The 25,265-nt window shown below is 37.4% G+C and overlaps 1 protein-coding gene across 4 annotated transcripts in view; it reads right to left on the bottom strand.

Annotated features, from left to right (window-relative positions):
• Window positions 1-21,531: 21,531 nt before the first annotated feature.
• Window positions 21,532-25,265, bottom strand: part of LOC134742484 (transcription factor Sp9) — a 94,663-nt gene continuing 90,929 nt past the window's right edge. For all 4 annotated transcript variants that reach the window (XM_063675691.1, XM_063675692.1, XM_063675689.1 and 1 more), the window contains one exon: window positions 21,532-23,335. In XM_063675691.1, the coding sequence (XP_063531761.1) occupies window positions 22,208-23,335 (1,128 nt within the window). In that variant the 3' untranslated portion in view covers window positions 21,532-22,207. The remainder of the gene's footprint in view (window positions 23,336-25,265) is intronic.

Below are 25,265 nucleotides of genomic sequence, written 5' to 3'. Positions count from 1 at the left end.
AAATTAAATTGGTTCTTAGAATTTATCCTATTTTTTACGTGTAACAAAGCTTCTAGCTCTCAATTAAGTAAATGACTGACAGTGATACCTAAATCAACTTCATTTGAAGCGTGGCACAGTGGCGCTGAAGTCTACTTGTCCTAGGATCATAGGTAAGACAACTGCTTAGCAGTCATCTTATGAATATAGGCATAGAATATAATAAAGTATAGGTAATAAAATTAATCACGTTTTCAAATTAAGATATATTATATTAAGGTATATTTATCAAAAAAATACGATAAAATGTATTTAAATATGGATAAATGATTTTTTTTATTTGCAATATTTTCATTATAATTATTTTTATATTATTTTCACCCATGTTCTTTCACTGATATGCGTTAAAATTGTTAAACAACAAACGAAACCGTCAACGTCCTCTATAAGAGAGTAGGCCAAAGGTAGTGGCGCCATCTGATCGAGAATCAAACATTCGTGATTTTCGGGGCACGTTTTTTCCTTAGACTGTATCCATCTATTACGGAGTTATATCTATCTTTGACATTAGGTATATTATTATTTATTATTTTATTATATTACCTAAAGTCAATATTTCTTTAAGGAAGTACACACATCGAGGTATCCTTGAACGCAGCCGTACTTTTTTGTAAATGAGAAGTCTACGCCATAATAGTTAAAAAAGTATCTAACTGAAAACAGGCATTCGCCTAATATTGTCTTCGGTTACCGTGATAGTTACTCATGAAATAAAACTGTGAAAACGGATTATATCGCTTATATTGAATTTAAAACACATCCCGACGTTTCGAACCCTTTACAGCGTTCATGGTCAACGGGTAACTGAGGAAAAACTACAAAGTGCAAAAATACCCACATAGAAAAAATAATGAACCATCATAGACAATAAACTTAAAGCCTGGTTGTACATGCAAAATTGGTTCATAAGGCTAGTTATACAACTATTTTCAAGTAAAGATATATATATATATACGCGATAAAACTACGCCGGCTCCAACCCTACACCTCGGACCCGAGCGAGAAGATTTAATTCCCTCCTAAATTGTAGGAGGGTATCCCAAATCCCAATATGGGACCTGCAACAAACTCGGCGGGACACATCTTTTCAAAACATATTATACTCAGAATGTCCAACACCATCCAACACAAAGGTCTCACAGTCTGTGTCTCGCTTGCTCCTTTATCAGATGGACCACCATACCATACCGTACCGTACCATGGTTTGTTGCCGGTCCCATATTGGGATACCCTCCGCTCCGTCTCAATGAAATCCTTTAGCAATCGTCAAATGAGTGTGCATTGCACTGAACAGTTCCCTTCAACGTAATTAATTGCTTAAAACAATGCACACCTATATTAAATCAGCACCAACTGACTTAACTCCTTCAGTGACTTAATTATGAAACGTCCAAACATTTAAGCATCCAACGTGTTGGCTCTTCTCGAGCGATCTAATTCGATTAATTTATTTCAGCCACCAATTAACAGAACAACGGAAAAGCGACCGAGCGTAGAAAACGCGAACAAAATACGACTATTTATTATTTGTTCATTGTGTCGCGGGCACAGGAATACGCCGGGGCGGCGCCGCACAATAGCCGCCATTATGGCCTAAAACAATACCCGGCTTTATTAAAAAGACATTCAATAATTTATTTTATTCGCACCGGTTTAAAACAAAAGTGTTCAATACAGGCGCCCCAATAAAATATAAAAAATCCTAATTTATAAATCTATCGAAAACATTTCACACAAGCCGCATTGAACAGTGGAAGAGGGCGTGTGCGAAACCGCACAAGGAATGTTTGAACAATTCGAGTCGCGCGCCATCTGTCCAGAGATTGAGACATTTTTGCGAAATAGTGACGTAATTACACACTTCCGCTTCCGGCAGCGCGTGCGCAAACGACGCCGCCCCCGCCCACTGCAGCTTTCATGAAATTTAACACTATTCCATTCACAAAGCTGTTACATTCTCTGTAACGAGCGAGGCATTAGGTACCTATGTTTCTATAAACATTTTTATGGCAGGAATTAGGGCTTTGAGCATTGTATTTCAATTTGACTTCCGGTTAGGATATGAAGTTTTGAGTGATTTAAGAGCCCGGTAACGATTTTGGAGCAAAAATGTAAAATTGATAGATTTAGTCGTTGAAATTATAGTAATTATACGTTTTGTTACGTAATATCTAAATAACAAGTATTGGTTTCTATTAGCACGTCTTCTCCGTTCTTGCCTTTTAATAATGGGGTCGCGAGCGTGCGTCACCGGTAATATATGAAGAGAAGGGGCAGTTTTTAAAAATTCGTCAAAATGTTATGGTGGTAAATTATACAAATTGATGTATAAGAACAGTTTCAGAAAATGTTGTAGATTGTTGAAGTATCAAAATTACGTTAAAATTAAGTCGATTTTCAGAGAAATTGTCACTTGTTTTGAAGTAATTTCTGGAGAAAATTGATTACGCCCAACTTTCATTTACTAGTGTAAAATTCAAAGTCATAATAATAAAAATGTAGTCTGTTAAAGGTGGAGTACAGGATATGTGTAAAACAAAATTACCATTTTTAGCCGTCCAAACTACAAAATTTACAAATAAGAGCGACAAAATCAGTGCTTTACGTGTGTTTACCTAAACGTCCATCAGAAAAAAAATCATTACTAATTTAGTGAGTCTGTTTTCAAAAAAATGATCTGTAAAACGGCAAGATGAAAAGACGTGCTAATAGAAACCAGTACTTGTTATTTCTATTACGTATAGGTGTACTATTTCAGCGACCAAATCTATCAATTTTACATTTTTGCGACTAAAATCGATAACGTGCTCTTAATATCCTTACATATCAATTTAATTAGATACAAACAGATAGATCTGGTTTATAGTTAAAAATACCAGCACTGCTAACTAGCTAACTACTATACGCTAACTGCTAAAGTAACTACTTTACGTATCTAATTCACTTACCCATAGATAGGGCAAAAAGGTCATATATATGTATCAAACATACATATAAATAGTATGTATAATAACACACTAAATTATATTACTTACACAGTTATGTAATAAAACCTTTACACCTGTAAATAGAGTACCTACCGAATTACGTTATGAATGTTTACTGTCCAGTACGTTTCTCGGAATGTCACCTTTCAGGGATCAGTGGCTGGAATGCCCATTATTAATTATTAAAGGTCTCACCTGACAGTGACATCGTTAAACTGAGAGATTTATTTTCCAAAGGAATGTCAGTTTTTGCTGTGACCTACGGCAGTACACAAAAAATGTCGCGTGCATTAAGTATTATGCATGACACAAATTAATCTTTATTTCTTTGTATGTAAAACAAATTACTTAAAAGGGAGTTCTCGAGTCAATCAATTGATGGAAAGAGTTATTTTAACGTCTTTTACACTTTGACGTAGTGTCATTTTTAATTTTGTACCGCGCAAGCATACATTAGTATTATTTAATTAATTTTATGGGCGTTTATACTTATCTGTTTAAACGTTTTAGGAAATTTTGTAATTCATGGGATAAAAAGTGAGCGCTAAAATTTATGTATTACAGTTTACTGTAGTAAAGGCGTAGGTAAGTATCAAGTATAAAACAAATATAATAATCTCTATATACCTAAATACATTTTGGTGAAACGGACGTGTCAGGATTTTATGAGGTACTTACGTAATAGCCAAAAGCTTTAAGGTGAGAGGTTTTTTAAATAATAAATCAGAGGTTTTTAATACTTGAATACTTATTTATTTTATATGAAACATCATTTCGTGTACATTGAAAAAAGCGGAGACAGAATGACAGGCAGATTCTACAGGATTCTTTCAGAGGATTCTTTCAATAGGTTGCGTTCAGAAACGAACTACAAATACTACAATTATCAAAATAAAATGTTTTTAACGTTTTACAGACTATTATTTAACATTCCCCCTTAATTGTAGATTAGTTCACAAACATTTTTTAAACTTAACAGGCTCTAATGGCTTGGTTAGAATGTCAGCACAGTTATATGAAGTAGGTACATACTCTACACATAAATTACCTCTTACAACATTTTCATGAATGAATTTATAACGAACATCTATATGTTTAGAGCGTCTGTTCAACACTCCATTCTCTATCAGTTTTATAGCACTTTGATTGTCCACTTTTAAATTCACATGCACTTTTATTTGTAACATTTCTTCTATTAAGCTTTTTAGATACATATTTTTCCTTCTTCTTTTTCATAGCCTTCCGGTATCTGCATGTACAGATCTTCAGTTATCTCTCCGTAGAGGAAAGCAGTTTTTATATCCAGTTTCATGATATGGTATTGCTTATTTGCAGCAATAGCTAGCATAGTTCTGATAGAACTGTTATTAATCACAGGACTGAAAGTTTCTCCATAGTCAATGCCAGGTTTTTGTTCACATCCTCTCACCACCAATCGAGCTTTGTACTTTCCATCACTTTTTTGTTTCAGGACCCATCTGTTGCTCAAGATTTTTCTTGTTCCAGCTTCAGCTCTATCAACAAGTTCCCATACTCTGTTGTCTTTCAATGATTGTTTTTCAGAGTTGATGGCTTTTATCCATTCTTCTTTTTCAGAACCGGTTGTGGCTTCGCTGTAGGTAAGGTAAGTGAAATAGTCGTTTAGTTTTGCTGGCTGTTTTCTTATTCTTCCAGACCTTCGAATTGTTTCAAGTGTTTCTTCTTCGTCAATGGTTTCTTCTCTTTTCTGGAGGTTTTGAGTTTTGCTTCTTTCTTCTTTGTTTGGCATTTCTTCTCTTCTTTCTTGGTTTAGAGTTTCTTTTCTTTCTTCTTGTATTAGGTTTTCTTCGTTTCTTTCTTCTTCTCTTCTATCTTGGTTTAGAGTTTCTTTTCTTTCTTCTTGTCTTAGGTTTTCTTCGTTTCTTTCTTTTTCACTTCTATCTTGGTTTAGAGTTTCTTTTCTTTCTTCTTGTCTTGGGTTTTCTTCGTTTCTTTCTTCTTCTCTTCTGTTCTGGTTTATTACTTCCAGTTCTACCACAGGTTGTTGTTTTATATTTTTAGGTTGGAAAGATCTTTGTATTAGATTTGAGAAAATTACATCTCTTCGCTCTACGATACGTCGCTTTTCTTCATCCCAAAGACGGTATCCAGTAGGGGAGTATCCGACCATAAGGAATTTCTCAGATCTTTTGTCTAATTTACTCAGGTTTCCAAGTATTTTACTGTGAGCTTGACTTCCGAAGTAGCTCAGATTCTTCAGATCCGGTCTTTTACCAGTCCATAGCTCTGAGGGTGTAACCTCTTTTCCATCTGTAGGTAGTCTGTTTATTATATATGTCGCGGTTCTTGTCGCTTCACCCCATAGATATTTAGGTACGTTATTCTCATACAGCAATGCTCTTACTTTTTCCAGAATTGTACGGTTTAATCTTTCACTCTTCCCATTAAGTTGAGGTGTATATGGTATTGTGTAATCCAGTAATATTCCCTTTTGTTTGCACCATTCTTTTATGTTATTAGAAGTGTATTCTCCACCATTATCACATCTTATCATTTTTACTTTCTCGCTGTGGGTTCTTTCCGCTTCTTGTATATATTCTTTCAGGTATTCAAACGCTTCATTTTTACTTTTCAGCAGGTATATTTTTGCAAAATGGCTATAGTCATCCATCACAGTGAGTATATATTTCTTTCCATCCCAGGTGTTGGGTGTTATGGGACCACATATGTCTGTATGTATAATTTCCAATTTTCTTTCAGCTCTTTTTCTCTGGGTATTAAATGGTAAACGGGTTTGTTTGGCTTCTAGGCAAACTTCACAGTTGATGAGTTGATCTATGTCGTTTTTAGTTATATTTATGCCATCTACTTTGTCTAGCATTTTTTTCATTGTTTCTTTGCCCGCATGACCAAGTTTTATATGCCAGTTTAATGCTGTATCATTTTTATGTGTTAATAAAGATGTCTCTTCTTTTTTAATTTGCAGTTTTATGAAGTACAGGCCATTTTTATTTTTCTCACCGGTTAACACTTCTTCATTGTTTTTAGAAATTATTACTTTGTTTTTAGTGAACAATACTTGTCCATCTTTTTCGGTGATTTCATTTACAGAGATCAGGTTTTCTGGTAGTTCAGGAACATATAGTACTTCTGTCAGGTTTACATTCTCCGAATTAATTACACCTTTTCCAGTGGATATTATCTTCTCATTTTCTTTAGCAATTTGGATGCTGGTTTCTTCTTTTTTAATCTCGGATAACATATTTTTGTTTTTAGTCATGTGTGAAGTACAACCTGAATCAACGACGAACTCTTCGACATCAAGGTTCCTTGTTTTATTAAATGTTGTTAGAAATGCTACCTTTTCCTTAGTCTTATTTTTCTTAAAGAAACAGTCTTTTTCTTCGTGATTTGTTTTTTTACAGATGCTGCATTTCTTTTTGTAAAAACAGTCTTTTTCTAGATGATTTGTTTTTTTACAGATTTTACACGCCTTAGTTTTGTTTTTAAATGCCTTGAAAGCCACTTTTTCGGATGAAGACGAATCAAGCTCGCTTTTGTTCAGTCTCTTTTCTTCACTTAGTATTCTGGCTTGTAGATTTTCTAGAGTTTTATCGGCAAAAGAAGTGCTTTCCCACGCAGTTATTAAGTTGTTATATTCGATAGGTAAACTTGATATGATTTTTGAGATAATCATGTTTTCTTCGATTTTTTTACCGAGCCCTCGTAGTTTAAATGACAGATTTTCTAAATTACCCAAGTGTTCTGTCATTGAAGTGCCCTTTTTATAATGGCATTGAAAGAAATTCTGCATTAATTTGCACCTTTGTTGTTCATCAGATTTTTCGAATAGGAAACATAGTTTCTTATACATGTGGTAGGCACTTTCACATGTCATAATTAAGGTTAAGTGTTTTTTATCAATAGTTTGCATAATAATGCGTTGAGCTTGCGCATCTTTCAGGCTTTGTTGGGACGAACCGGCACTTTCGACGGCGTTTGTCGATGCGCACACAATTTCGTACAAACCGTAGCTTTTAAATAGGATTTCGACTTGAAATTTCCATATCGGGAACGATTCGGCGTCCTCCAGGCGTTGAATGTTGGCTAATTCCGCTGCCGTAATTGGTATCTCCATCGTTTTTCTTTATTTTAGCTTCTCTCAACACTGCCACATTTGTCACAGAGAAATCGTATTACTGTTGTACTTGTTTTTACTTGTTTTACTCGTGAAGAACCACGCTCTGCTACCATGAGAGGTTTTTTAAATAATAAATCAGAGGTTTTTAATACTTGAATACTTATTTATTTTATATGAAACATCATTTCGTGTACATTGAAAAAAGCGGAGACAGAATGACAGGCAGATTCTACTGGATTCTTTCAGAGGATTCTTTCAATAGGTTGCGTTCAGAAACGAACTACAAATACTACAATTATCAAAATAAAATGTTTTTAACGTTTTACAGACTATTATTTAACATAAGGAAGGTAGTTACCGCATGTGTCCTAAATACATCCATAAGGCGGTTGTCTGATTGGCGATGCTCCCCGATTCGCCGCCGCCGACAAAGCTGGCATTTGCATCCACTTTGTCATTCATGTCACCGCTCTGCCTCATTCCTATTCCGCGTTTATCCGAATGTGGAGCTATGGTAATGAGATTCAGACGTTTCCGACTTTCTTTTATAACAATTTGTATACGGTATTAAAACGTAACTTTGGCAATAAAGCACTATTTTTCCGCTCCGTAGAATAGTCTGCACTATTTCAATCGATTATGTAGTTGTTGGTACAAATGTTATGTAAAGCGTCATTGATTTATATTAGCATCAGCATTGAGGTTTTCGAATAACAAGCACATTGTTACATATCTATTAGTTTACTCTAGCAATTTAGTGGTAGAAGTTGATGTCATTAATAAATAAAGTATCCTGAATGGCATATATATTTGTTTGATAGATAATCTAGCTTACATATAACAAACAAATACATCATTACTTTTAGGATAAAGACGTAATAATTTATGATAACTAAACACATAATAGACTTTTTAAGCAACATAACAAAAACAACCATAATAGAGCCCGTAAATATTAGTTCGATCGCTAACAAACATCAAAAGGCCACAAAGAGGAAAGTAATAAAGTGTCGCAATAGGAGATTGCTTTAATCTTTAAAGTCCACAAACGAGGGCTGATTGAATGCTCCCCTAACGCCAAATGAGAGAGCAGTTTCCATTTTATTCAATAGATGCGTTAATTTGCATCATCTTTGTGCATAATCAACTCTTGGGTCACATTTTACCCTTAGGGTTAGGTTTATAAAAGCTCTGTAAAAAGATAAGCAAATATAAGTGGGTACGGCTTCATGTGCGAAAAACGTGAGGCTATCTATGTATCTACACGCTTGATATGAATATTTTAGGAGTGAATTTTATTATTAGTTGTTTACAATATTGATGTATTAATTACAAGTGATTAATTATAGATAATCTTGTGAAATTAAAATTATGCACGAAATACTAAATTAGGGTTTAATAAAATCCTCGACAACTGCTGACCGAGTGGCTGTGACAAATGCATAATCAGCCCAATTCAATGTCATAATTATATCACATCACAAAACGACAGTCAGTGTAGTAACAAATTATAAATTCACCCGTTGTGTGCGAATCCGACGCCCCCTGCCCCTGCCTTTATTGGCATTCCTTTATTAACCAGTGTTTGATGTTCGAGCGACGCTCAAGGAAATAGATAAATTGTTTGTTTTCCTCTGCCATATCAATCCAGTCAAAGAGCCGGCAGGCAGGGTTTGGGTTTGGGGTGAGCGGCGTGTTAAATCTCGAACAATCGAGACGTGATTATTGTACGCCGTGTTTTTAACTTTTCACCTATTGTAAAAAGCAAATACGTGTGTTGTGTGGAGTGGTATTATTTTGTTTAAATACTGAAGCAGACGAGGCTCTATACTTAAGAGATGAGATGGAGATGTTCTATACTTTTTCTCAAAAATGGACGGCAAAGTCGACGTTGCCGGTTAAAAAGTAGGTCGCAAAGTGCGTGGTTTGTGGTCAGTCAAAAAATTTTAAAGTTAAAAACATTGCAGTCTCGATTTTGAGACTGCAATGTTGCATACAAATTCCATTATTTGTCGAGTTCCAAACTTTCTAAAAGTTGAAGTGGCCATATCAAATGAAGGCATAGGTTCATTAAACAGCCAAACAGATGATCAGTACTTATTATTGTAATGTTGGTACCGCGACTATTCAGGTGTCTCAAATAGGTTGGCGTATTTTCAGCAGAAAAATACACTTCCATTTTAATTAAAAAAAGAAAACGGCGGCAAAGCAAATCTTTTTACTTTTTTCTGTGAAAATATATACACAAGAACGTTGCTTCTGTAAAATATTTCTATTATATTTGCATTTATTGCGCCATTTTTGAGAAAAGCACTATATATGACTCGGCCGGAAGGCTACTTGCTGGCTTCGGATTCAATTAAACGGACTCCCAAGGTCGTCCGTTTAAAACGAATCCTCAGCCAGCAAGTAGCTACTTCCGAGCCTCGACAATAATGTACTATTGAAGATCTGTTTTTTGAAATTATTTAAACAAAAAGCGTGATCGATTTGTATGACAATTATACTAAGAAAAGGTTCGAGGAAGGTATTAAGGCGGTTCCCCGAGAGCGAGAAGGCGAAAAATCTCCTTATATGATCATGTTTTTCTAAGAGGCGTTGATATTCGTAGACGTGGAAAAAATATATGTAGTTCTTGACTATATTATCTTTAATAACATAGCTTCCGATACACGAATTATGACACTTCGCTCGATACACTTAATTCACAAAGTAACCTCTAACTCGGACTTTTAATTAAACTTTACTCGGTTATTTATTATGTGATACTATAAACAAAAAAAGAAGAAAAAACAATCTTTACTTAACTAGTAATTTCATAGCTTTCGAATTTCGATATTGTAAGGTAACGTTTTTAAAATAAATAAAAACCGACAAAATTCGATCACAATTGACACTTGGCGCGCGTGATCTTTCCTGTTCTTTTTTGCGAAATGTGACAGTGACAGCGGCAAACTCATGGAACGGTCTTAAGCTATTTTAAAATAGGTAAGTAGGTACTCTAAGGCCGGCCTCACACAGCTCAGGGCCTACCGCGAACCACGTTCGACGTGTTGCCTCTCTGTCACACACTTACGTACGAATTTACAAGTGCGACAGAGGCAACACTTCGAACGTGGTTCGCGGTAGGCCCTCTGTAATGTCTCTCTGATTTTATAATCTGAATTCAGAAAGTCCGGAATCCAATACAATTTCATTACGTTCCATACACATTCTGATTTTTTCAGATTATGCCTTCTCGGATCGATTTGTAAGAATGATACTGACGAGCGTTCTGAATTCAGAATATAAAAATTAAGATTATGATTCCGCACTGACTCCGGATGACTTCCGGATGACTTACGCACTCTTTCCGTACATTATTGACGACCGGTCTGACCTAGTGGGTAGTGACCCTGCCTGTGAAGCCGATGGTTCTGTGTTCGAATCCCGGTAAGGGTATTTATTTGTGTGATAAGCACAGATATTTGTTACTGAGTCATGGGTATTTTCTACGTATTTAAGTATTTGTATATTATATATATCGTTGTCTATGTACCCACAACACAAGCTTTCTTGAGCTTACTGTGTCAATTTGTGTAAGAACGTCCTATAATATTTTTATTTATTTATTTATTTATTATTATGTATGGACGAGCACACACACGCCGGAATCAGAAAGAGTGAGACAGACGTGCCCGTGACAACTGATCAATCAGAATGTTTAAGACATGTGTGAGGCAAAGCTTTCTGAATTAAGAACCTGAATTGAGATTATGAATTCAGACAGACATTCCGGCTGTGTGACCAGCCTTAATGGCACTTAATCGAAACCGAGTTCTTAATTCAAAATAACAAAGTGCTTGCCATAAATTTAACTAATTATTACATGATAAATGATAAAATGATAATATAATATGATTTAAACCATAACAAAAGAGAGAGGTAATTAAACTTCAGTAAAATGAACTGCCCACAGATTTAAGATTATTATACTCTTACAAGTGATATACGCCATATTGACAGTTTTAGAAGCACTCGCTAGCTCGCTACAAATATCTTTTCAAACGCACCGTTAACTCTCCTCATTAAAGCGTAACATTAAATTATGCTCCAGTCAAAGGGTTCTCATTTCTGTGATTAGTGTTCCAAGTTTGGTGGAGATTTATCGTCTCCCAGAACGCAGCGAGTGTCAAATGGCGGTGATGGCGGATATAGCAACGTATGACGGACTGCTGCGGTAAATTAAAACATTTTAACTTGACAGTCGGTGTCACGGTTATTGTGAACATGTTTTAACTGGCTTCTGTGCGCGATGAGACGAACTGGCTGGAATATGGGTGCAGTGGATGCGCTGTTCTTTAATTAATATTAATTTATTGGTACTTCTAAATCTCTAGAGCAGTTAGTAGATAGACGCAATCATATTTTCTTTGTTGTTACTGTGACAAATAGCGCAGTATAATTTTCCCTAGTTTCGGTGTCATTCGCTAGGTATCATTATTTATGTAGCGTTGTGATACCATTTTATCAACAATACACTTACTTACTCCGTTGGCTGAGTGACCCAAAATGAGACTTGACCTCCGACACAAGACAGCGCCACTTTTCTCGGTCCTACCCTATCAACAATAATATGTACCTAGTTTGTTAATAGGAATAATTACTACTTACCTTAAAATTTGAATTTAACAAATCATTTAATATTTAATATGATGGATTTGTCACGAGGTACAGTCACGGGTCACGGACTTTAATTGTTGACCCATTAAGAGTTTTTTTTTATGACCACGATCCCACCTGATGCACCTGATGATGATGATTTGTGATGGTTTACTTTACATTGGACGTTTCATACCGTTAGTATGTACCTATTGCCAGCCAAATTAGCTTGAACCATTAAGGTAGACGTCCACAGGGCCGCATCGCACGCAAGGGATCAGTGGACGGACTTGTGTGACTTTCTAGCGGCCCTGTGGACGTCTACCTTTAATGGATCAACAATTAAAGGCTGTGACCGTACACGCAATTAAACTTAAACTGGATATCTCCATATATTTTCTGTTCCTGGTGCCGCAATATGTCACAGGAGCCGCTACTGTTTTATGAAAGGCGCTGACAGTTCCAATAGTCGCGTCCTCACAAAAACGAGCAAGAGACACCGCGCATCGTAGTCTTTTAGACAAGAAGTGTTAACGGATTCGGAATTGAAGAATTAATGAGCAACGATTCACTTTGTATATCTACATCTTTATTCGAATCGTATACTCAAAGATTGATTGGAGCAAACTGGCATTAGATTTAATCGATAATTTAAGCGGGTATATTCAAATTGTTGTTATACGAGTAGAGGAGACAGTATTTGGTATGTATGACTTGTATGCACGTTGAATATTGTATTAGGTAGTAAGGGAAGTAACTTACTGCTTGCTTTGTAGCCCGACATTTCCCTTTGCATTTTGAAGTATGGCAGATTAATGCGAGTTCGAAGAAGTCAATATTATTTGTGAAGGGGGTCTAAAACTCGTGATTTACTGCGAACGGGCAAGGCGGTTAAAAAGTTGTAAACTGCCTGTGTTTCCGCCGCTGCAACAATGTTTATCAGAGTTTATTCATGGTTTCTATTCCATACATATACGAATTATGTAGGTAGGTACTTATATATACGCCATTTTATTATTATCATAAGGTCTTAGCGGTAATAATAGTGAAATAGTTATAGGTAGCTAAACAAAATTAAGTAAAGGCCCACTTAAGTAGTGGAATGTAAAGCGTGTGTGGCAGGTAAGTTTGCATAATCTTGTCATTCATTATTTTATAACTTTATTAAGTAAAAGTCAAAGACTCACACATTTGTATCATAACAGCTCCTTTTCGTTGTAATTTTACTCGCCATCTCATCTCACCATATCGTTCCTAAGCATTTAACTAAATAGTTAAGTAGGTATTAGGTAATTAAGAAAAAATATCATCTATCAATCAATACTAAATTATTTTTTCTTGCGGCTTAATGTGGGGGGGGGGGTGAAATTATTCTGACGAAACTACTGTTATTAACCGACTTCATAAAAAGGAGGTTATCAATTCGATCGTATCTTTTTGTATGTATATAATATATGTTACCTCAGAACTCCGTCATTTCTGAGCGGATTTGGTTTTTTTTAAGTTAAGAGGACAAAGCTTGTGGCAGATATTTGTTTTTATATGTGATAAAATAAATATTAAAAAAATTGTGATTACATTGTCCCCGTATAGCCCGATGTGGTTTAATTTGGTTACCGTTTTTTTACCGGGCAGTGCGCAAGCGCGCTTTCCAGGAAGGCGTCACACGTGCTGCGCCCGCGCCGCCGCGTCTCTTTGACCCGCCGCGATTTATGATTTCTGAATGAACCCATCTGGAGCGACTTTTAGAATTAGTAGGTAAGGCCTTTGGCTAATATAAATTAAAACAAAACATGTTTATATACATATTTATTTTGGCCTGTTGCGGATGAAAAAGCTGATGAAGAAACTTATAAAATTGTAAGTTAAATCTCAACCTCCTCCTTGCTTCGTTCTCCTCAGTGCTGAGGGTCGTGACGTCCTACGTGGAGCACATGATTCCGGATAGCAGATTTCCAGGCATTTCGATCTCTTGCGACTTCTAAGGCATCATGGACCTTGATGGATAGCGATTTGCTAACCTGGTCGGACCACCGCGTTGGACTGCGCCCCTTCTCTTTCCTTCCACCGAACCAGTGACCATTAGTTTTTCCAGGTTGTCTCCAGTCTTCCTGGCTATGTGACCGAAGAAATCAAGAACTCTCCGGAGACACGTGGTTGAAAGCCTGGTGGTTACTCCGAGCTCCTTCAGTATTGAGACATTGGTCCGGTGTTCAGTCCAAGATATGCCGAGCATTTTCCGCCAGCACCACATTTCAAAGGCATCAATGCGCTTTCTATCAGCCGATTTAATTGTCCAGGTCTCAGAGGCATACAGAAAAATGGAGAATACGAGCGTGCGCACTAGCTGCACCTTGGTTAAATCTCAACACTTATAATAATTATAATAGATAGTGAAGTTTTTTTTTCCCTCACTAGCTCGGAAAGCCGTCTTTTATCCTTTAAAACAAGCGGGGAAAAACGCATTTTATCCACTAGTGGGGAAAGTAATTTGACCTTGGATGGAGCGTGTTTAAGTAGCTTTTGACAGATAACAAAACGTAAAACGCTCATAATAATGGTTTGTTCGATATTAATTATCATTAAATAAATGGTTTGAGTATTTAATAAAAAATACCAAATTTTGCTTTATTGAATTATTTTAAGTCATAAACCTTAAAATTCTATAAAAACCTTTGTTCTTTTATAATGATGTTGATCATAATTCTGAACGCACAAGTTGAGTCGATGCAATTTCAAAACGCATCATTGACATTTCATACGTCAGAAATGTCAACATTGTCAACAAAAAATTTACTTAAAAACTTCTTACGTAAAAGTACAGAATTTCCAGTTTTTTGTTATAATATCGTAAAAAAATGAGTGATTCCAGTTGATGAAGATGATCTAACGCCTGTGGATGTTGCACTTTCCTCGCTATAGTGAGGGGAAAAGTTTTGTGTTACACACGGGTGCAAATGTATTTTACTTCTCGGGTGTTAAAACACTCGCTACGCTCAGGATTCTATTTTAGAACCACTCGCTTCACTCGTGGTTCAACTATAGAATCCTTTCGCTTGCTCGTGTTTCAATTCCACACTCGCGGGTAAAATACAACTTTGCACCCTTGTATAACAAATAACTATTGACTACTCATTTGGCACTTTAATTAAAGGTCATCATTATTTGCTTTGGATCTTCAGAACTTTGCGATTAGGCTGTGGAGTGGCTTGCAGAAAGAGCTAAAAGTTACTGAACTTTTAGTTTTAGTACGAATACACGTGCTTACGTCGTTTGAATCGTACCGTTACCTCAAATGACAACATGTTCACATAACAATTAGGAACATAACATTTAGACATATCGGTGAACCTACCGTTGTCGTAACTTTCCACACTAAAACGTCCTATTGGTCATAACTACATTACTATTGTTGTAGACCTCTAGTTAAAAGCTCCTTTGATGTGTTTGCCGGTGGCCGACAGCATCTGCGCGACATTAATCCTCAAAGGAGTGACTTGGAGTTAAGTACCTTGAAACATTCGGCAGAACTAACTATAGGCCGAAAGGAACACCTCTAGGGAAGCCCTTGAACAACAATGTAGTGTTGTACTTTATTTTTAGAGTTTAACAACTGTACGATTGTAATGACAAGTATATGTTCTCAAAATCCTTTCCAGAGTCTGCAGTGACAAACAACACAACTACTTATATAAAATGTTACAATCGGAAAATACTCAGATGTCCTATGCCTAGCCCGGGCTAGCGGGCTATTCTACTGGTGAACGCGTTTGAATTCTTCTTTGCGTTAATACCTACAAGTCCTACAACTGAAATTCATTGTGAAACCAAAGTTGTTACACATACGAGAAAACGTAATGAAACTGGTAAACGAAAGATCAAACTAATTAAAAAACTTATCCCAAAACACCTACCATTTTAATAGGTAGGTAACATAATAGACAATTCTAAACAATAAGGACCGATGTCGTTATTAATGACATAACAACTATCAGGCTGCTAATTCTAACGCCTTTCGTATCAACTCATAATAAAGCTACCAGCACGGTACTTCATCATCTGAAACTAGAACTTAATGAGCCATTCGCGTAATCTGATCTGTTGGAATTAAAGACCCCATCGGCGTTGTTACGCTCTGTCGCCCCAGCTGATTTATCACTTATCAGCTGAACTGTGTTGTACATGAGCATGCAAACCCACATGCTGAGATAAGGCAATTATTCTGATATCGTATTTCGCACGCTTGTAGTACTTCAGTAGGTACCCAGGTACGGCCGTGCGCATACTGAGCGAGTCATTTTCATTAAGGCCGTTCCATCGGTTTGCCGCTGTCTTTGTCACATTTCGCAAGAAAGAACGGGAAAGAATATACGCGCCAAGTGTCAATTGTGATCGAATTTTGTCGGTTTTTATTTATATTAAAAACGTTACCTTACAATATCGAAATTCTATAGCTATGAAGTTACTATTTACGTTAAGATTGTGTTTTCTTTTTTTTTTATAGTTTCACATAATAAATAACCGAGTAAAGTAGGATTAAAAGTTTCTGTCTTTCTGTTTTTCGAGATAATGAACCGTTAATAATAATAATAATAAAAAATGGCATCAACAGTGTAGTGAGGGACAACACAACTATAATTATCAACTTAACCAAGTTTTTCTGGCATACCTATTTTACAACGTATAGTATGGTCGGCCTAAGAGGAGACGGCGGGACGACCTGATGGACGCATTTCTCAGGGGACACAGTGGGACAGTGCTCAGCAGTGGGATACTTTATAAGCTCGTTAAAAAAACCTTATTTTATAGCTTAGAAACGAAAGCATTTATGTAAAAGGAGTCGTGCGTTATATTATTCTGTACTGCAATTCATAGCTTTTTATTTCAATTATATCTCTCGTGTCAGAAAAGGACGTTTGCTCTATAGTGTGGTTATCCCTCGGTAGACGTATAAATAACCATTTTTAATACAGTTGCTCAAAAAGTGCTACTTTTCGTGGCTGTTTAGCGTGCGGAAAGTTGGTTTTCGCAAACTAGTGCTTTTTACTTTTCCAATTTTTTTAAATTTTAACTTGTTCCAATTCATGACTACTTATTGATGAGTGTTAATATTAGTTTCCTTTAAACGTCGTTATCAACATAAAACCATACTGTTAATGTAGGAATACGAAAAATATGCATATTTCATATTTTATTACTTACCTCTTCATCATTATAAGTATAACACGTTTATTTTTTAATGTTGAAAAAACGTTCTTAATAAGTTGTCTGAATGGAACGGAACGCCTGTCAAAGAAGAGGCGTATTTTCTTACTGCAAGAATGTTTTAAGTTTCCAAAGGCAACATTCGATATTGTTTTTATAAATATACGATACACAAATAATCGTAAATAACGATATTTAGGTAATAATAGTACAATGTTTTAATATTTCCAATTGTTTCTGTCTTATAGAACATGCATTGAAAAAAAAAACTTTCATTGAAGTGGGTTCAGTAATAATAACAAAATCTATTCTAGCCGAATAAAAGGTAGAAAAACACCTCTTCATAATGTCAATGTCAATGATGTCAGTGCCACAGAATTAATAATATAAAAGTTTCTAATTCCATTCCTTACTTGTTGCTTATGCTTTTCTTATTTTTTCGCAACTGTATTAAAAAACGTCGTTCGATACACGTGCGGATATGTCATTCTTCACTCGTCCCGAGTTTTGCCACTCGCCTACGGCTCGTGGCAAGATATCTCGGTACTCGTGGGGTAATGACATACTTTCCGCACTAGCATCGAAATGTACTATTTTGATTTAGCTGGGCAAATTGGTAAAATTATAGTTAATGCATCATACAGGTACCCATGTTCCTTACTCTCGAGGGTATTTTGAACGGTTACCATGTTCCAGACAAGGGAGAGCACATCACATGCCTAGAATACTAAACAGAGAGTCTCCCTCATTTACTCCAATCAGTTGCCGATAATTCGTTTAGGGGCTATAAATCTCTGTTACTTTAAGGGTAACGACTGTAAATTAAATTACGAAAGGCAAGCGAGGATAATACTGTATTTGATATAATTATAAAGGTCAGCGTATAATTGTATTATCTCATAAAGACTGTTTATGTTTAATATTAGTAAGTAGATTACATTCGAGAGATTATACAAAATATACGGGTGCGAACAATGTAAACTTGAAATTAGAGTTAAATTATCCATTTATATAAAAGCAAAAGTCCTACGTAAGTACGTACTTACGTATACGTAGGTACGCGCCAAAACTATCTGTCACCCTGGACTGGAATAAATATAGAACATGCATCTTTTTGTTAAGCTGTGAGAGTAGAGCGTGGTTTGGCGCGTACCTATAGTCTGATCCGCTACTTTTGATGGTGACTGTGCCTACAGGTGGCCTACAGTAACAGCGAGCGCCATAAGAAATTACATATAATATAATAAATGGTAAACATTGCTAAGCAGAGGAAATATAAAAGAATGATGGTGTGATTGTGATCATCAGGGACCACCGCCGTCGCCGTTAATAAAGCGCAGATTAGCCTAGGCCACGAGCGGTAATGGAGTCGGCAGTCTGCAGATGAGCTCGGTTTTTACGGCACGAGCTCGGCCACCCGCAGAGGCGACACTCCGCTCCCCTCCTCATTATTTGTGGTTTCAATTCACTTTTTACGACGCTCGCCCTCTTTGCGGTTCTGGCTACCGTCTAGAATGACGTAATCAACTGAATGGAGTACGCGAATTGTTTGCTTTTCGCAACCGCGTAAGGTTCATGAAGCACGATGTGGCTTCTGCCTAGATGACATCCTTTTAGTGTCGTCTGTGTAGATAGGATAGTATAAGTACTTACCTACAAATAAATTTCATTTTGTACCTACCCTTGTGAATGGACGAGATTATTAAAGGTAGCGGAATCAGCTGCTGTGGTAGATTTATTAGGACGGGTAGATTTGTTAGCAAGCAGTTAGCTTTTTTTAGTGATTGAATTTCACGTTTGATCTGTTGCATTATACTTATATTATACTATACATACTTACGAAATACTGCTTAGTTGCATCATTCTTCATTTATCACACAGACTGCTTTTTTATATATTTACTATATGATTAGATTGCTGCTTAGGTACCTAAATGCAATGCCGTCGATCCAAATTAAGTCATTTTCTATTTGCAAGTGTGACTGTATCACTGATTGATGAATTTAATTTAATATACGTACCTATTCATTCATCGGTACCTATTTAGGTACGTAAGGTCAATTGTGAAGAAAGATCGGCATATAAAATTTATTGCTGGGAAGACCGTCATGGCAAGAACCTTCGTACCTATTTGTACGTCGCTCAGACACAGTCAGAAAGAAACAGCTTCACTCCTTCTGCTCTAACGACCTTCTTTAGAGTATTTTAATAACAAAACTTCCGTGATACACAGACATATTAAATATATTAATATATTCTTTAGAGTATGTGTACAACCGCAAGAGTTAAAAGCAACGAAAGCTTGTAGACGGTCTTTCGCACTTGTCCTTATGTAGATAACTCACCCAGTAACCATTGTATCGTGAATTATGTATGTACAGTAGTGGATAAAATTACCTACTTTCGCCATCATCATTGTAACTGCGTCCCGGTGCTCATTTATTTTGCTGGTCCATTTCAGTAGGAATATGATGGCTGCCCTTTTATCGTCTATCGTGTCAGTCGTCGCTCTCTACTCGTCCTTATATGCTTACGGACGTTAAAGCGTGACCATCCTAGGGCCTCAAACTATATAACGCAGAAATGATGTGCTGTTGTTGACTCTTTACATACCAATTTTACAGGTTAACATTACGTCGACTTGGTGTCTATTTATTTATGTAGTAGGATTGCATGGTTAGTATAATTATTTTTATTTAAACTGGTAAAGCAACTAAATTTATTTTAAGATATGAGATACTTAGTGGACATTGAAATATCAGTTAGATGTACCTACAGATGTAGTGCTTAATTAATTTCCATCGTATTTATATAGAAACGTACGAACGAGTCACGCTATTTCAGTCAGTCTCGGGACACAAAATACTGAGGTTGACTGAAGTAGCATGACAAATAAGAAGTTTTCCGAGATAAAAATACGATGAAAAACAATTATGTACTACATCTGTACTCAAATCTTCAATTCAATAAGTCAGTGAGGATTAATTGAACTTTGTGCCTAGATATTATTTTCTTACGTGACTGCTCAAAGGCTATCAAAGACAGAATTTAACACCTTTTGTATATCTATTAGAGTAGTTGCATGGGGCAACCCGTTGAAGTTGCTCTTAGTGATATAATTATTATTGAAAAACTGCTTAGCTTTAGTTTTGCTGGGAAACATTTTTAATAAAAGGACAAATACCCACTCGGAAAAATATCTTTAATTTTTATAAAATCAATATCAGGCATTTTTAATTTGCACAATTTTGTACAATATACAATAAAGTTTAGATATTATTTAATTACATCTTTCCAAGCTAACAAAATAGCACAATACTGGACACATACTTGTATAAGTATTGGACAAAAATTTTATGGTCATTGATGACTAACAACAAAATATGGGCAAGAAACCCATTTTTTGATCTATTATTTACAAGGGATAAATAGTCGTATGTCAACTTTGTATGAACATAATTATAGTTACATAATGGTAGTTAAAACACTAAAACAAAAGTACTTTAAGTAAAATGTCCCAATACTTCCAATAAACATTCACTAGTTCAATGTTGAGACATTTTTAATAACTGACAATCTGTTTGTCATCAGTAGCCTTACCACGAGTCACTGACAGTGTCAACTCTGACGTATTCGCTAACGTCTGCGTAACTTACTTTCTATGCATCTCGCTCGTACTGTCATATTAGTGCGAGGTAAAGTAAGTCACGCAGACGTTAGCGAATATGTCAGTTTAGTTTTACATGGATGTGTATGAATTATGGATGGAAAGCAGTGTGGTGCACTAAGGGCCATTTGCACCATCCCACTAACCCGGGGTTAACCGGTTAAACCTGGAGTTACCATGGTTACCAGTACAATTTGACACTGGGTTAACGTTTTAACGATTAACCTCGGGTTAGTGTGATGGTGCAAGTGGGGCAGACATCTTACCTATTAAAATATTTTTGATTGATTTTTCTAAACATTAGGCAAGTATTTCGCGAGACATTTTCATTTGTGTCGATATTTGATCTAAACATCATTACACTCTGGGATTACAGTATACCTAATAGTATTTTATTCGCTGGGATGATAAGCGTCCCGATTGGTCTGATATATAGTTTTATTCGAATAATAGTTTCCTGTTATCAATTTATGTATATCGTATCATGTACTCATAATGGATATCTATAAGCTATCGAAAGTGACGTTTCTTCGACCAGAAATGTCAGTGTTGACAGTTGACAGATCATATCCATTATAAATTCATAACAAGAAATGACTATCCGAGTAGGTAAGTAAAGTAGAAACCGTGATTGGTCGACGGTAGAATCAAAGTTAACCATAGTTGTATTACCATGTAATGTATTAACTACTCAACGTGTCATAGAATTTTTAGCTGTAATGATATTAAAACCAAACATCTTTGTGTGGAGGTTTACAGATTTAGTTGCATAACTTGCATATGATATGAGGACTTAGGTAGGTAAATGAAAGTGTGACACCGATGTATCTACAAATTAATTGCGCTAGGAAATGACAATGTATTACGAGTAAACAATTAGTTAGGTATCTAGTGCATATTTTAGTCTCGTATATATTTTAAGAGTAAGCATAAGCATAAAGTTGTTTTGTCGGTGTCTCGGTTTATCGAATTTTTTTTTTGGTCAATATTGATAATTCCCTTGGCATATTCATTGACCGTACAGTTCATATATCTAATTAATATTGCAAAGTCAATATACCCAGCAGTCCGGCTTAAACTACCATTAAGTAGGAGCCATATTATTCACAAAACTGCATGTAAAATAGTTATCTTTATACATACATAAATTACAGGCAAGAACATAAGCATTAGCAGGGTCCGACAATAAATTCGTTTTCATTCATATCAATTGAGGTATTATTATATAAAATATAAAGTAATGTAATAAATAATGAACTGTAATTTTGGACTAAAAGAGTGATCTACTTATTCTAATTAACCATACAATTCTTACTATATCATTAGCGTTCTATACTGTACAACACTTAAGTCTCACGACAAATACACAACGGCTGCAATACCGCATTGTCTATTTTACAGGAGCACGTTACTATGTACAATGTTCTGATATGTGGTATGTACAGGCCCGGGCTCGGGGCGCGGGCGGTAGTATCACAGGAGCGGTGCGTGGTGCAGTAGCGGCAGCGGCGGCGCGGCGGCGGCGGGCGGCGCGGCCGCGCGCGCGCGTCACACCAGCGAGCCCGGCTTCACGTCCAGCGGGTGCTCCGGTGACCGTCCGCCCACGCCGCCTTCCCCTTGGCTGTTCTCCTCCGAGTCCGAACACGAATCCGAACTGCCTTTTTTACCTCCGTTATGCGTTTTCACATGTTTCGCTAGGTGGTCTGACCGCATAAATCTCTTATTGCACACTGGACACGCGAACCTCTTCTCTCCGGTGTGCGTGCGCAGGTGCCGCTGCAGCTCGTCGGAGCGCGTGAACCTCTTCCCGCAGAATAACCAGTTGCATACGAAAGGCCTTTCGCCTGTGTGCCAGCGAAGGTGGGCTTTTAGGTGGGACGTTTTGCCGTACACTTTCCCACAGCCGGGTATGTGACAACTGTGAATGTTTTTTTTTCTTAGATGAGCGCCCGCGGGGCCCAGCCTCTCTGCTTCTTGGCAGTTGGGGCAGTCGCAGGTGGCTCGGCCGGCGTACCGGCGCTGCGACCGTGGAGAAGGAGCTTGCGCGGGTGGCGCCGGTGAACCCGGCCCGTGCAGACCAAACGAACCCTGCGTCGGCAACACGGATTTGTATGCGTCTTGAAGCAGATGCGGGGCGGGGGGTAGTAAGTGAGCACCACCGGATAGTGAATGCGTTAATTGCGAGTAGTCTTGGCCCGCGTAATTTGCCATTTGTCCTCCGACGTCTAACCATCCGCTGTGAACATCCCACCACGTACCGCCGACGGCACCGACGCCGCCCATTTCGGCAGCTTTTAAGGCACCACTACTGCCGCCGCCGCCGACGTTGAAAGGCCACGATTCATAGGGGTGTCGGGAGTACATCGAGCCGAGACTCGCACTGGATTCGCTTTTGCCTAGGAGTTGGTCGCCGGATGACGGGAAATAGAGGTCGTTTCCATAGGAGGGTGGCGCGGCACAAGATGTGGGTCCTCGGCCGTAGGGGGTGCAGGCGGGCGGCTGCGAGCGCGGCGCGCCGCCGCCGCCGGGCGGGGAGTGCGCGCCGGGGCTCTTCTTCCACGGGTGGAAGCCCTTGCCAACGGCTGCGTCGGCCAGCGGCGGCGGAGATTTACTCGACAGCTTGTTGCACTGCGCCGCCAACATCGCCAGCGGCGTGCCGCGTAAGCTCGGATGTTCCTGGAAAGACAGACAACGCATAGTTAATTAACGTGATCGAAAAAAGAAGTCCTACGAGTTTAATTATCATCAACGGTGGGTTTAGACCGTGAGAACAGGCCGGAGTGTCGACTAAGATTTATGGCCTAATTTATATGGGAACTAACGTGGTGTTCGGCTCGTGCCCGGGGCGCTGAGAAATAATATAAATAAATTATGAGATGGTTGTAGTGTATTTACAATTAGGCGGCGGTGACAGCTCCCGGCCGCTACCGCGAGCCGCGGGACGTCGTAATTAATAAACGCTACCCGCGTCACTGACCTTCCAATACTTAGTATCTATCCATTTTAAATATCGTTTTAATGATTTCCAACTTTTCCAAGTAATGTTTTAGAATAACGAACGCATAATATACGATTAAATTTGACAACATTTGAATATAATTAGACTATATACCTACACCTATATAGGCGTAGGCACCACATTCATAAATAAAATTAGGTCCCTAAAGCACGTACAAAGCTAGAATAAGGGTGTAAAGCATAATCCATTCACCGTTGTTCATTTCAGCGAGTTAAAAATAAAGGTGAGCACACAAGGAACATCCGACCGGATATTTCACCCCAGCATGAGACACAAAGCGCCGATAAAAAAGTTCCATTGTGAGCAATAATAATATAATCCAGGGATCCGACACCGGGACACGGGGAACGGGGTGCGGCCACGCCCTGTACATTGTGATTGGCGCAGCTGTCGTGCCGTGTGTACGCGCCCTTATTCTCAAAACTTGGAAAACTGAGCCAGCGAATGAAAGAACAAATTTAATGAACGTTGAACGTTTTATGAACTAGAGTCATGCCATGTTCGGGAAATTATCCTTAAAACCTAGTACTTTTTAGGACTACTTCGTTTTTAGGGTTCCGTACCCAAAGGGTAAAAACGGGACCCTATTACTAAGACTCCTCTGTCCGTCTGTCTATCTGTCTGTCTGTCACCAGGCTGTATCTCATCAACCGTGATAGGCTGATAGCTACAGTTAACATTTTCACAGATGATGTATTTCTGTTGCCGCTATAACAGCAAATATTAATTAAAACAAAATAAAATCAATATTTGTGGAATTTTCTATAAAAAGGGACCTTATTGTCGATGGCGCTTACGCCATTATAAACGATGCCCCGATATAAATACAATGCCGCGCGACGCTGTGCGGCGTAAGCGCCATCGACAATAAGGTCCCTTTTCATAGAAAATGCCCCATTTAAGTGGGGCCTCCATACAACAAACGTGATTTTTTTGCCGTTTTTTACATAAAGGAACCCTTCGTGCGCGAGTCCGACTCGCACTTGGCCGATTTTATCAAAAATAAGAAAACGGTCTCGAGTTTTTATGAAGTTGATTTTGTGCTAATAAATGTTAGAGTAATACGAGTATTTCTCACAAATGTGAAGGTTGATGTTTTAATAAACTGTTTTAACTAGTGTAAATAAGCAGCTACCTACAGACGTTAAGACAGGTTTATCTGGCGATATCCGCATAGATATGAGTAGATGTAGGCCAACAACGGCATAAATACGACTGCCCCATAGTCCATGACAATTATGATTACCATAAAAAACCATATCCAATTGCCAGGGCGATACAAAGTCGTGAGACTTTACTCTTTAAGATATATGTAAATATATATCTAGATTATTCTAGATAATAGGTACCTATATTATTAGGTATTTGATCTTTAGACGATTTATAATCGTACAGTAAATATTAAAATACTGACTAAATAGCCGACTATTTACGACATAGGTGACCAAGACAACTATGACTCAATCAAAAAGCTTTTATTTTTTATGCTCAATGTTATAATTATTAGACACTAAATATATATAATATATGTCCATATTAAATCTACTTTCTTTACTCGTAGTTCTTTAGAATCCAAGATTTAAATAC

This window comes from Cydia strobilella, chromosome 6 (genome assembly GCF_947568885.1).
Source record: "Cydia strobilella chromosome 6, ilCydStro3.1, whole genome shotgun sequence".
NCBI lineage: Eukaryota > Metazoa > Arthropoda > Insecta > Lepidoptera > Tortricidae > Cydia > Cydia strobilella.
This window is presented reverse-complemented; position numbering and strand designations above follow the sequence as displayed.